Below are 15,282 nucleotides of genomic sequence, written 5' to 3' on the forward strand. Positions count from 1 at the left end.
TTTGTGCCACGAAATCAACAAGCAAAATGTACCTAAATAGAATTGCCGAGTTCAGTGTTTTTTACAGCTCATGTGAAATCGGGTTTAAGCTGTTTGTCCAACCATTATAAATGGTTGGAAAAAAAAACCAACAATTGTAAATATTCAAATATTTGTTCAATGTTAATCAACTAATAGCAATAATTTAATTTTATAATTACTGGTTAAAACCATTCAATATACATAAATCAACATTTGAGTTGTTAGTAGAATTTTATACAATAATTTTATATACTTTTAATTATATATATTTTTATTCGATTTGTACTAATGTGTGTATTAATACATTGCTTCGAATATATTAATATTTTATTATTGTTTTCCTGTTTTTGATAAAATTTCTATTTCGATCAAATTATTCATAGATATTTTTACTAAATGCAGTAGTTTATTTTTCAAAAAAATCCATGAAGATGTCTTTTGGAACTTTTAATGTATAAAAATACATTCTTAATAAAATACCTTGAGGCGAATATAAGAAATCCAAAAAATAAATCCTCAAGGAGAATAATCTTTAATTTATTATTGAGTTAAGTAAATTTTATCCGTTTGATGTTGAGAAAATTTCGGGCAAGGTTTAACCGTCAACACTTTGCTGTACTTTATTTTTTAAGCAAATTTACTCGAAGATAAGCAAGAAGTAATTAGGTATTAATTAGTAATAACCCTTCCTTTTAAAAGCAGGGGGTTCGTTTTAATTAAGTACATACTGAAATTTAAAGGCTTTAAAATTTATAATTCTAAGGACAAAGAGAAAATGTTTCTTTTGACCAGATCTGCCACCCCTTAAAATACTTGCACTTATTTCTGAGACATCCTGTATTTTAATAAGTTTAAAAATTAGACCGCCACTGATAATTTAATGGTAATTATTCAAAAAAAAAGTTTTTGGAATTAAGAAACTCACAATAATTCAAAAAATACAAATAATTTATTTTCTGCTCTAGAATTTTAACATTACAGTTTTATCAAAATTTATTTATCATGGAGTTTTACTAGTTTTTCCGACACTTCCCATAATCCTCTGGCGAGTTCAGGATTCCAAGCGTTTGGGTACCTATCCATTACATGACAGTCTTGAAAATGATCGCCTGACAAATGTTCAATGTTCTTCGCTACGGCACAATAAACTGAAGTTTGAGCTCCTTCTATGACATTCTAAAACAACAGAGAACCCAATTATACAGGGTGCTACGAATTCGGGGTACGAGCAGAGTATAAATAAATAAATAAATGCCATTATTGTCAAAAAAATTTTCAATTTGTAGACAAAAGTAAACTAAACAAACAAAGTAAACAAACAAGTTACACAAACAAAAAAACAAAAGATAATACAAAACATTATACAAATAATATTGTCTTATTGTTTAAAATAAACATTTATAAATGTTTACAATGTCAAAGAACAAAAAAATAAAAATAATATTCAAAAATATTTAGTTAGTTTATAGTAAATATCAATGACCTCTAAATAAATTTATTTCGATGTCATTTTAGAAATATAGCAATAGCAAACATTAGACCAGTGTTTAGAAGATCAAATTCGATTTTCAAAATATAATTCATTTACGGCATAGAAAGCCTTGTCTAGTAAATAAGAGTTCAATGCTTTGCGCAATGAAGAAAATTATGTTATGGATTTGATTTCAAATGGTAGGTGATTGTGCATTTTTTTCGAGTTGTATAATATTGAACTTTTAACTAACTTTGAGCGTGGGGTAGGTAGATAAATATCTTGCTTCGCGTTCCTGAGTGGATAAGTGTGAGATGGCCTTTCTTGAGAAGCTGACACATGCTTACGTATTAGACAAACGGATTCAAATATAAATAAGGAAGGAAGAGTAATATTTTCAATTTTTAAAAAAAGTCCTGGCAATGAGTTCTGCTGTTTAGTCCCAGTGAATATCGAACAGCTCTCTTCTGGAGCTTGAAAATGCGGTCAAATTGAGTCGCACAACACGTACTCCAGAATGGAAGGGCATACCTGAGGCGCGACTCAAAAAGTGCATAATAAATAGTTCTAGCCACTGACAAGTTAAGCTCCTTAGAAACAGACCTTAATGCAAAACAGGCAGAGCTCAATTTTTTCGACAAAGCTTCGATATGTATGTCCCATTTCAGAGAACTGTCTACAACAAGCCCTATCTAAGAATTTTACAGATTTTACTACGTCAATGGTGGTGTTGTTAAGTACAAAAGGCTGCAGCGAGTTTTTATACGACAAAGCTTTAGTTTAAAAGTAAAATGTCGGTAACCGTAATAGATACTAACAACGAACACGGTTAAATTGGGGCAAGGTTGCGCTTTATGATGTTCACCAAGATGCCATCAAAAAAGTTTTAAAAATTTCAGGATGGCTGAGTTTTTTGGAAAAAAACGGATATTGTTGACGTCAATTGTAAAAGTGAAATCAATACATTTCAACATTTACAATAAAGAGTATAAAATGCATTTGGAAATATAAGAAGAAAATATGTTCAAAGAACTATAAATAAGATTAAACGAAAAATAAATTTGTGCATTAGGGAGGGTGGTAACCCTTTCGAACATGTAGAGCATTAGAAACTAGTTTGTAGAAGTTGATTTATTTATATTAACTACGATTAATATTGAGATTTCAAATTCAAAATAAAAAAGTTAAAAATATTATCTTCAAATTGCTGACCTGGATATTATTTATTTGAATCTTTCAATTGGCTCGATTTTCCTTATTCAACGTTAATTAGCGCTGATCAATATTGTTACGATGAATACAATTAGATTAAATAATTTAAAAAAAAACAGAGTCGGACTTGAAATTATTTTAAATATTAATTAAATACTTTTGTTATTGTTAAGGTACCCAAAACAAAAAAAAAGTTTCAAGTGTGGCATATCTGTGTACTCAAGAAACCGAGTTCTTTCAAAATCTGAATTAAAAAATGCAGGTCTGTATTTAAATAAATTAAGTTGGCCTCTGTATCTCACAAATCATCAGCTAATTTGAAAATCTAAAAATACTATCAGATAGCCCTAATAAAGTGGCTATGAGAATATGCAATTAGTTTTTTGGTTTTCTAAAAAGTAACATAAAATAAATATAATAATTGATTTTCAAAAAAATCCGTTTTTTTTCCAAAAAATTCAGCAATCCTTGGTGAACATCCCAAGGAGCTACTTTGCCCCAATTTAACCATCTTTGTATCTATTATGGTTTCCGAGATACCAATGCTACTCCAAATTTGTAGCACCCTGTATATGTATAAATATATAGGGTGGTTCACGGCCATGGTAGGTTAGACATTTATGGAAAACCGGTAATACCGGAAAACCGGTTTTTGAAAATTTGGATTTTTACATAAAGGCTTTATCTGTCTAAATTATTTTCAACGTTACAATGTTGCCGCATCATATTAAAAGTAGTAGAATCATTGTTGTACCTGACATATGTGAACAGCTCTTTATTCAAACTTACCTTATATATCCAGTAAGTACAAAGATACGTAGGATACTTCAGCCACCCAGGATGATTTTGAAATATCTTCGTATGTATAACTCCAGGATGTAGAGAGTATGTAGTAACTGTGGTACCTTTTAACCTCTCTGTTAACTCAATAGTGAACAAGACGATACACAGTTTGGTTCGGCAGTACATTATCAGGTCGTTCAATGAATTCCAACATGTGTTGGGGTACTTGTTCAAATTGTTCAGGTCCAACTTAAATGGGAACAGGGCCAAGAAGGAGGATACGTTGACTATACGTGAGTGTCCAGTTTTCTTTAATAGATCTAGCGAAAAAAATAGTTTTTATTGATATTTTTTTCAATATTATTTTTTGTGTAGTAATTTCTAGTAGTGGGAACTATCGAATGAATACTATCGAAACATTCGATAGTTGCAATTCATTCGAATAATTCGATAGCTAGTAAGAAAACATTCGTCGAAAACTATTCGAATAAAAATTATCGATTAGATGCGTTATCTGCCTTGAAATATTGTATTCTAGTAATTCGGCAGCAAAAACCATTTATTTATAAAAACCATTCATTTATAAAATTCATTCATTTATCAAATTCATTTATTCGTCAGGATCGATTTTAATGAAATATAAACTGGATTTTAGTTGTCGTCCGGCGACGTAGGTTTCTTTCCTAGAAACCCGACAGCGGTCGGTGGCAATGCTATAAAAGTAGCCGTCTTTGATTTTTTGCGAAGTCAAATAAAGATAAGGACACATTATTTTTTTTATTGAGGTGCTAGTATTTACACAGAAAATACATTATGAAGGGCGCTGTTGCCATATATTCGTATTAGTTGGTATTAGCAAAGAATATTATTCTTTAGGATTAGTTAGTTAGGGATAGTATGTCTAATGTTTTGCATTTTTTTATTAATATTCTGTTATTACACTGCAATAACACTTTTTATTTTGGATGTAGGAAAATGATTTTTAATGTTTTTAAGCAAACACTGGTTTAATAAATAATAATAACAGTAATAATTTGTTATACCTATTAACAACAACATTTAAAATCATTTAATAATATAAACATTTATTAATTTTCTAAGCATGCAGTGTAATGGAAGGAAAATATAAATAAAAAATTAGAAATCAAAATTATTTATATTACTTTTTATTACTTTATATTACTATTTAAAAATAATATTTACTTTTACTGGCATTTACTTTAAAAAATAAATGAAATATTTCTTCGCAAAAAACTACATGTAAGAGAATTAGCATAAACAAAATACAAACATTGTTAACTTTTTTTTAAATTGGCACGTGTAAAACTTTCAATTTAATTTTCTCACCCCAAAATTTGAGTTCAATAACCATTTACTTAACCACATTACTTAAATATGATTATTAAGTTCAACTAATTCATATTATTAAAACATCCAAAATACAAATATGTATTTTTAAAATTAATTGTAAGTTCATCTCTTAAAAATTGTTACTTCTCAAAATTTCCCATTAAAAAATGCAATCTAACCTAACCATAATATACCATATAAAATGAAATAATTGAAAGATCGGGCTACGGAAAATCACACAAATTTTCGGAAAAATTTTGATCACTTCGCACACAATAGTCAATTAAAAAAAACTACTATTTTAGTATTTTAAATATTTTAATAAACGCAAAAATAGCATAGTATTTACAAGGCGAAGTTATAAAAATTTGGAAGAACTAATAATGCACTGACGCACACAAAAATCAAACGAATACTAAATTTCATTTATCAAAAACATTCGATAGTCGTGGCTCGTGGCGCAACGATAACCATTTAGTCGCACGGCGGGGTTGTCACTTATGCTTTAGTATACAAATGAATCAATGATTTTATTCGAATAAAACCATTCGATAGTTGAAATCATTCATTCAGTAACCATTCGATAGTCTAATTCATTCGATAGTTCCCATCGCTAGTAATTTCCGGACTAAAATCATATACCGGGTGCGTCTCGAAAGTGGCTCACCCCTATAACTTTTTTTATTTTTTCAGATAAAAAATGCGAGATGTGACATACATTAGGATTGATTGACATATTCAAATGTTTTTGGTCACTTTCTGTTTCACCGAAAATTTTTAAATGGCACCCTCGGTATATTTTTACTTTATTCGACAGAAAATAACACTCTGAGTAGAATGACATATTCTATGTCAACTTTTTACATTTTCGCTAAAAAATCGCATGTTAAATTTCAAACTTGAGTGCCATGGTTGTGTTAAAACACTAATTTTTAAACAAGGAACCTTGGAAAAAGAGATTTGGTCGTCTAATGTTTTTCGTGTCTTGTCCTGGCCGGTTAGAAGATGTCCAGATCGTATCTTTAATCATATCTCAATTTTTTCAAATGGAACAAGGGTGGCTCATTAGAATATTGGGAAAAAGCATTTTTACGAATAATTTAGTACCACACACTTGGTATTTCGAGTCAAATTGTCGTCATGAACAGCATGTTACAATTTCAAATAAACCATAAATATACGAAAATAACATACCAAATCTCGTTTTTTCATCTGGAAAAATAAAAAAGTTATAGAGGTGAGCCACTTTTGAAAAGCACCCAGTAGAGATAAATCGTGTCCAGTGAACTTATTTTCATTCCAAAAATATATATCCACGGAATATTGGGACATCTTGTATATTATAAATATTGTTAGTTTCGGCATGTTAGACCTTACCTAACAATAAATTAGTTAACAAGAAATGTCCAAAATAATTCGTTTGCATCAAATTCAGCATTCCATCTTCATTTATTTTTTTCGGCAAAATTCCTGCGCCGGCATTGTTTATCAAGATATCTAACCTAAATCAAGAAAAAAACATTATCAAATTCATATTCGTTAAAAATATCATACGGTCGAGAAAAAAAAACGGCGTCAAAGAAGGCTGAGGAATGACAATCGATAGTAATTTTAGCGAGGTCAAGCCCTAAACGTCATTTACCTTGCCCGTGCTTAGTTGACCTTAAGAAAATTCGAGAAAAAATACTGCTTTGGAAATATATTTGTGTGTTTGAAAACGTTCTATCATTTTTTAAAAAAGTTAAAGTTTTTTTAGTAAATAATGTTTATAGATTGACCTCGTCAAAATTATCATCGATTGTCATTTCCCAGTCGTCTTTGACGCCGTTTTTTTCGATCATACGGTATTATGCATACCTTTTTTCGGTTTTGTTGATGTCTTTGGCAAACTCTCTAACGCTCTTAAACGAGCAGAGATCTAAAGGTTTGTATAAAATATTAGGATTGTCTGTTTCTTCTATGAGTTTTTTCACAGCAGATATTGCTTCTTTTTCTCTTCGGCATGCTATGATGACTCTACAGCCTCGTTTGGCTAAATCTGCTGCAGTCTCGTATCCGATTCCTTAAAATAAATTAAGAGGTCTTAAAAATGCTATTTGACATATCTTTCATGTTACGTTAGCAAAATAAAACACTAGTTCACCACGATACTGACGATATAAAAAAGTCATTTTAACGCCTAAAGTACGAAAATATATTCTTAAACTGACATAAAGTGTCAAATTCAATGAGCCATAACCATAGTTTCTCGATATATAATTACATACAAGGTAGGACTTTTAAATATTTTTATATTACTTGGAACGTTTGAAATTGTTTAAAAACTTATTTGTGGCGTTTGAAAAAAATAGCATGTTCTAGTCGAAGTAAAAATGAGTTTTTGTGCCTCGGCTGTATGTCAAACAACAGCTTCGCCACAAAAAGTGTCATTTTGACTACTAATAAAACAATATACTATTTTACACTGAACACGCGTTTCGCTAACTATGGTAACACCAGCAAATTTATTTTGGTGCATTGTGGTGAACTAGCGAGTTATTTTACTATTAGTCTCCCCTCCCCTAATATCACGTGAGAGCTTTCAAAATTTATATTTTGAGTTGTATTTATTTAAAAAAAACAGGTTTCTTCATTATTTTTATTAAGACAAGTATAATAATATTCTTTGAGACTGTTTAAATCGTAATCTAAAATCACAGCTATAATATTAAATAATGCATAAATTGGAACTTCTAAAATTAATGGGAAACATTTATTCTAATTCAGTGTATGGAGGCTAGTGCACGATCTCAAGAGTGACTCTTGATACCAACAAATTCATGTGATTTTCAGTAAAATCATCTTCTCCTTCACCTTCGCTCTGATTTAGCAACTCTAAACCGTTGTTTACTTATAGAACTTTAAAAGCTCGGTCTTGTGAAATTTAAACTGCACGCCATAATTTGTCAACTAATAAAGGTGCGTCCAGACCTAACGAGGCACGAGCTGGGCAAGAGCGAGACAAGAGCAGGACGAGAGCGAGACGAGAGCGAGACATCTTCTATCCATTTTTTGAGGCAAGCCTGCCACGAAACAAGCGAGTTGGATCATAGTGAAAGGACCCAAACACATATGAAATTGTAATTGAATATAACAAAATATGGCCAAATAATAACGCATACAGTAATATTTTCTGCAAATTTGGAATGTCTAGCGCTCGTCTCGCTCTCGTCTCATCAGGTCTGGACGCACCTTAAGAAAACGGGGACCACATTTTTGATATAATAATGTTTAGTATTAATATCCAGATATTAATACTAAATAACACTAAATCTGGTTAGGTTAGGATGGATTTTAATAAACAGAAGAATAGTGTTATGTATTAAGGACACTCCTTAGTTGCTAAAATTTTTAAAATATGCGAATATAGTTAAGCTGGTGACAATTGATTGATGAATTTGGTGACAATAATGATCAAGGTAAGGAAAAAATCCAAACAAAAAAGACAATGATATGCGCATTTAAATGGATCAAATTTTGCCAAAAAAATGCGAAAAATATGCAATTATTCGTGAATATTTTTAAATATTAATAGATTTTTTTAATTTTTTATGCATGGAATTTGCATAAGAACAATACTTCAAGTTTAGTAAAATTAATATGACAATAGTAAAACACAATTTTAAGATAATATAATTTTTTACCCATTTTTTAAGATTATACGTAATTAATTAAAAAAAATAAATAAAAGGATGAAAACTATGAAAAACACTGGGCTCGCCCTTATAACTTTTTTATTTTCTCAGATAAAAAAAAGAGATTTGCGATTTTTTATTGTCTAAAATATTGCAGCAAAAAATATATTATTCTTAAATAAAAAAGCCAATATACGTGCACCCTAATTTTGGGGATCCAATAACTCCATCAAAAATATCCTTGTGTCTTTTTTTAATCTCTTTTAATTCCATTATCTGGGTGAACGCCGATATTTACGAGACATATTTGTTTTCTAAAAAAACGTCCTATTACTGACATTAGGTGTACCTTTGCTTAACAGGGGCCTTAATAATTAAAATTCACACATACAATAAAATAAATAACTGTTTTAAAAAGAACAATTCAATTACCATGTCCAACTTTAGTAAAAAATGTTAATCAGGAGGATACACACTAAAAAATTCGTAGGGCAACTTTGAGACAGTACCAAAATTGGCCCGCAAAGATAACATTTGGTCTAGAAGCAAATATATTTTTCTCCCAGTGTCCAAAAAATGTTTTTTACGTAAAATATGAATAGTCCAAGATTCCGGAGCGATCAGACATAACCATGACATAACTTATTTTCCCAAGGATGAAACCTTAGGCTTTTATACAGTCGGGGAGTGAGACATGTATTTGACAATGTCCGTAAGAGTTTTTGTGTTCTCCTTGTCTATTCTTTCTTTTTCTTTTTCTTTTTCTTTTTCTTTTTCTTTTTCTTTTTCTTTTTCTTTTTCTTTTTCTTTTTCTTTTTCTTTTTCTTTTTCTTTTTCTTTTTCTTTTTCTTTTTTTTTCTTTTTCTTTTTTTTTTTCTTTTTCTTTTTCTTTTTCTTTTTCTTTTCTTTTTTTTTTTTTTTTTCTTTTCCTTTTTCTTTTTCTTTTTCTTTTTCTTTTTCTTTTTCTTTTTCTTTTTCTTTTTCTTTTCCTTTTCCTTTTCCTTTTCCTTTTCCTTTTCCTTTTCCTTTTTCTTTTTCTTTTTCTTTTTCTTTTTCCTTTTCTTTTTCTTTTCTTTCTTTTCTTTTCTTTTCTTTTCTTTTCTTTTTTTTTTTCTTTTTTTTTTTTTTTTCTTTTCTTTTTCTTTTTTTTTCTTTTTTCTTTATTTCTTTTTCTTAAGCACTCTCATGTGCTTTGAATTTGTATTTATGGGGTTCGCCCTGTGACACCTTGGCAGATACCAGGTGAGAAAGGTAACTAAAAAAAATAAATGAACTTTACTTATTTTTCCATGTCTGATTTTTACATATGTTATTAAGATAGCTAATATAAAGATATATTTAATCAGTCAGACAGATTGTAATGACTAATGACCAAATATCCTCTAAACACAAAAATTATTTAGCCGTGACTATTAGCGCGGGAGAACTATGCGCTTCCCAGTAAAGTATTTAAATATTTTATATATAATAAAAATGGACCAATTTTGTTGATTTTTTTAGCATATTAAAGATCGGTTTTCGTAAATTGATCTGATTTTTCTAAATTTTGTATGAGATTTAGTTTTCTATGATATACAGGGTATGAAAAATGGGAATGTAATTTTTGTCATTTTTCTGTTGCTGCCATTTTGCCAAAAAACAAAATTTAACTAGAATTATAAGTTCTGGGTATAGGTAAGACTAATATCTCGGGACGTATTTGGAATTTTTACGATAACTCATCTGGAATAAAAGATAATCAATTTTTACTCTAACCTGTATTTTTTCTACCTTTCTTAAGAGATATGCTAACAAAACTAAAATTAACTTTAAAATTGTAGGATATTCGTTACTTTTACAATGTGAAATTAAAAAAAACTACTAAGTTGCAGCTAAACTACGGATTTTTAGACACAAAAAGAGTTTTTACAAAAATATCAAATACGTGTCGAGCTTTAATATTAACCTTATGGGCTGTTAAGTTCAGAATATTAAAAAAATAATTTTTCTTTTTCGCCGGTCGTATTTTTAAGAGATCCTGTATTAAACTGCGTTAGTTAAATCATTTTTTTTTAATTTCACATTGTAAAAGTAACGAATATCCTACAATTTTAAAGTTAATTTCAGTTTGTTAGCATATCTCTAAGAAAGGTAGAAAAAATACAAATTAGAAATTGATTATCTTTATTCCCGATGAGTTATCGTAAAAAGTCAAATACGTCGAGATATTAGTCTTAGCTATACCCAGAACTTATAATTCTAGTTAAATTTTGTTTTTTAGCAAAATGGCAGCAACACAAAAATTACATTCTATTTTTTCACACCCTGTATATCATAGAAAACTAAATCTCATACATAATTTAGAAAAATCAGATCAATCTACGAAAACCAATATTTAATATGCTAAAAAAATCAACAAAATTACATCAAAGTATTGTATATATTTGCATACTAAGTACATAAATCAAAGTTACAACTCGTTGAAAATGAGTAAAAAAATCGCTGTGGTATTTAATTTGACGGGCAGTAAAAATACTTACTGCTTTCGATTTAATATTTTTGCATCTCTATTTAAAAAATAAGATGAGCTTTTTTATTAAAGTAATAATTAATAATTATTAAAGTAAATTAATTTATTGCATATAACCTACTCAAAACAATTATCGCATATTTTCTAAAAAAAATATTAATTTGAAAAACAAGACACCTTGAATTCTCTGACTTGCGTTTTTAAATAGTTTGGATACTGTAAGAGGAAATATTGGAAAATAAGCCTGAGGGTGGTATGCAATTCTTAGTCGGCCAACTATTTAGTTGCAGATTTTTATCGCTGTGCTCACATGCAATCAAATAGTCGGCCGATCGGCTCCATAAGTATGTACTGTTTTCACTTTTACAACTAATCTTATTTAAATAGAGATGATCGAAGGCAGTAAGTATTTTTAAAATATTTAAATACTTTACTCGGGTACGCATAGTTCTCCCGCGCTCGTAGTCATGCCTGAATAATTTTTGTGTTTAGAGGATGTTTGGTCATTACAATCAATCTGTCTGACTGATTAAATATAACTTTATAATAGCTGTCTTAATAACATAATATGTAAAAATCAGACATGTAAAAATAAGTAAAGTTTATTTATTTATTTTAGTTACCTTTCTCACCTGGTATCTGCCTTATGTGTCTCAGGGCCAACCCCACAAACACGCCGATATTCAAAGCACATGAGAGCACTATTGAGAGCCTAAGGTTTCATCCTTGTGAAAATAAGTTATGTCTGATCGCTCTGGGATCTGACTCTAAAAGGAAATAACAGTGTTTTAAGATATACTAGTTTTTCATAGAACTTTATAGTTCTGTTTGTAGGGTAGAAAGTATACAGAATTCGTAAAATACACCTATTTGTAGTCTTAATAAACATACAGTGTTCAATGCAGTCAGAGAATGACCAGATATAATGACTTTAATAGCATGTAGTAGAGATAACTTTAGTTTTGTAAACGACTCACTTTAAATATGCTTTATTTGTTCAGTTCAAATTTCACAATTCAAAACATACCGCATAGTCAAAAAAAAGGCGTCAAATTGGCGTTGAAATGCCGATCGATGACACGTTCACCTTTTAATTTTACATATAAAATGACAGCGACCTTTTGACGCCGTTTTTTTTTCTTTTCGATAGTATGGTATTTACAACAAATGAGTCTTTTTTATTGGAGGACATCTATACTTATTTTAAACGTAATTTATTTCGATTTACGTAATCCAACTTGTTTTTTATCATGATAAAGCAAAAAAATAGAACGAGTTTTGCGTTACTTACTTCAAATCACAATAAAGTGCATTCTGATAAAAATGAGCGGCAAAAATGCTGTAATAAAATAAAAAATTTCGTAAAAAAATACCTGTGTTTCCTCCTGTAATAATAGCAGTTTTCCCAACCAAACACACGTTACTTTTGCACCATCCTGTAGATAATTTTACCCACAACTTGTAAGAAATCACAGCTATAACCAACCAAAAAGCGGTATAGTCGAAACAACTCATGTCAAAAATGCCTCTTTACTACAACTACTACTGAGGTACTACAGGCGATACTAGTTGAATGCACCTGAGGCACTAATTAGTTATATTTAGTTATAACATGCTTTCGACTTTGGACCTCAATTTTTTAAAGTACTGTTTTGTAATTGTAGATGGCTTCGGTAATTGTTTAATAAAACAATGTCTTCTTTATAGGAAAGAAATTATTTAATTAAACTTAATTGCCAGTACAAGCTTTATTGTGTTATTTTGGATAACAGTTTTATTAAAACTGTCCTGTTATATTTTAATTTCACTGTAATTTTTTCATTAAAAATTGAAACGACTATCAAATACTGCTGGAAATTATTGTCTTCGTATATTATAGTGCGGGAGCCTATGATGCTAAATAGTGATTTACTCGAGAGTTGTGAGGACATATTGTATTAAGAAAATTAGATGTTAAAAACAAAAAAAAGTTATACAGGGTTCGGCAATAGTGCGTCGGGCATCTGTAGCTCCTAGAATAAAAAACTTGAGAATTTTGTTTAAGTGCAAACCTAAAGTATATACGAGGATGTATTTCAGGAAAAGATTTTAACTTCTAGAGAGTGGCTCAAAAAAGTGTAAGTGAATAGGGATGATTTTTTAAATGGAACGCCCTGTGTATTATTGCAATTTTTGCTTCCTTTTAGATACATATTTCGATAATTTCAGAGATATTGATGAATAAATAAAAAATATATTTTTCGACCTTCCTAAAAAATTTATTACAAATACATGAACTGTCCTGAAATCAAAACTATATTGGGTATTTATTTTAGATGGTCTATACTTACTTTCCCATAAATATCGTAATCTTAAATCATACAGGATGTTCTAAATTCTACGTCAAATTTTCTAAAATATAAAATATTTTTTATTTTTATTTTTAATATTCAGTCTCAGACTTTAATCGGGAAAACTTAATAGACGATAGAACTTTCAAAAATAAAACAAAAAGTTCACATCAACTTGTAAGATTTAAAGTTTCCTTTTCGAGATACAGGGTGTTAAAGTTACTTAAAAAAGAAAAAAAAATATAAGATATTTGAAAAACTGTTTAATCGATTTTGATATAACTTGACCCGTTTATAATACTTACTATGGGACTTAATTTGATGTAATTAGATTTAAATTTAATGGCCAGGGGCGGCGGTGGGGCATCACTGTTAAATTATTTTAAAGGAAAAAATAGGCACGCCACTGCTTTTTTAGAAGTTTAATATTATTTTTGGATTTAGTAGTTAAAAATATTATTTTTTTGTCTCTTGACTTTTTTGTCTATCTTGCTTACTTCTTGCGAAAAAAATTAAATTCTAATTGATAATTAATATTATAATTGGTATTCTAATGGTACCCTGTATCTCGAAAAGGAAGCTTTAAATCTTACAAGTTTATATGAACTTTTTGTTTTATTTTTGCAAGTTCTATCGTCTATTAAATTTTCCCGATTAAAATCTGAGACACCCTGTATAAGAAAAAATATTTTATATTTTAGAAAGTTTGGCGTTGAATTTTGAACATCCTGTATGATTTACGATTACAATATTTATCGCAAAGTAAGTACAAATCTTCTAAAGTAAATACCTAATATAGTTTTGATTTCAGGACTGTTCTTGTATTTTTAATATTTTTTTTAAGAAAGGCTGTAAAATATTACATAATTTTTATTTATTTATTAATATCACTGAAACTAATCGAAATATTTTTTTTACTCATATCTTAGGATCGTGCAAAGTGTAGTGACCATGTAAATTTTTTCAATAAATGGAGAACTAAAAAATGTTCATTTTTTAATTCTCCATTTATTAAAGAAATAAAATACAGAGTGAAAAATTATTTTGTATTTTAGAAAGTTTGCCGTAGAATTTTGAACATACAGGATGTTCGAAACTGTATGATTTACGATTACCATATTTATAGCAAAGTAAATACAGACCATCAAAAGTAAATATAAGGTTCAAAAAAATATATTATTTATTTATTTATTTATTAATATATCTGAAACTATCGAAATATATTTACTCATATCTTAGGATCATGTAAAGTGATCTAAAAGGAAGCCAAAAATGCAATAATATACGGAATGTTCCATTAAAAAAAATCATCCCGATACACTCACACTTTCTTGAGCCACCCTATAGAAGTTAAAATATTTTCCTGAAATACATCCTAGTATATTTTATGTTTGCAATTCAAAAAAAATCACAAGTTTTTTATTCTAGGAGCTACAGATGCCCGACACACTACGGTTATTTTCTACCGCTCCCAAAATCCCTACTTGGGTTCACTTACTATTATGCAAATGCCATATAAATTATTATTTGTTTTTCCACTGCATTTAGTGCCTGATTGACCTTTTTTGTGAAACTTTATTGTTTGCTTATTTAACATTTACTTTCTAGTAAATAATGTAATTCCTTTTGATTTAACAACAAACATTGAATTTCTTGAAAAAAAAAGCCTGTTTATTTTGCTACTGAAACAGAAATCTAAAAAATAATGTTATTTTTGCAAAATATACAGGATGTCAAAAAAATAGTATACCAAATAATTTCAATAAATAATTATTTTACAGATAAAAATAAAACTAAAAGTTCAGATGAACATATGCCCTAAAATGCTTCCCGAGGAAGTTACACCCCTCGGAAAGCTAAATAAATATATTTATAATTTAAAATATTTTATTTATATTTAAGAACATTGGTAAACCGTTTTCCTTAAAATTT

The 15,282-nt window shown here is 29.1% G+C and overlaps 2 protein-coding genes across 2 annotated transcripts in view; both read right to left on the bottom strand.

Moving 5' to 3' along the window:
• The window catches only part of LOC115891874 (zinc finger protein OZF-like), a 203,506-nt gene that overhangs the window by 36,130 nt on the left and 152,094 nt on the right, over positions 1-15,282 (bottom strand). The gene's annotated exons all lie outside the window — the stretch shown is intronic.
• LOC115891878 (retinol dehydrogenase 11-like) lies at positions 952-12,812 on the bottom strand. Its single transcript, XM_030912477.1, has 5 exons — positions 12,394-12,812; positions 6,695-6,899; positions 6,215-6,339; positions 3,494-3,807; positions 952-1,197 (listed from the first exon to the last, which is right to left on the bottom strand). The coding sequence occupies exons 1-5, from the start codon at positions 12,533-12,535 to the stop codon at positions 1,015-1,017; spliced, it is 969 nt and encodes a 322-aa protein (XP_030768337.1). The 5' UTR covers positions 12,536-12,812; the 3' UTR covers positions 952-1,014.

Source organism: Sitophilus oryzae, unplaced genomic scaffold, assembly GCF_002938485.1.
Source record: "Sitophilus oryzae breed Bouriz unplaced genomic scaffold, Soryzae_2.0 scaffold_119_pilon_pilon, whole genome shotgun sequence".
NCBI lineage: Eukaryota > Metazoa > Arthropoda > Insecta > Coleoptera > Curculionidae > Sitophilus > Sitophilus oryzae.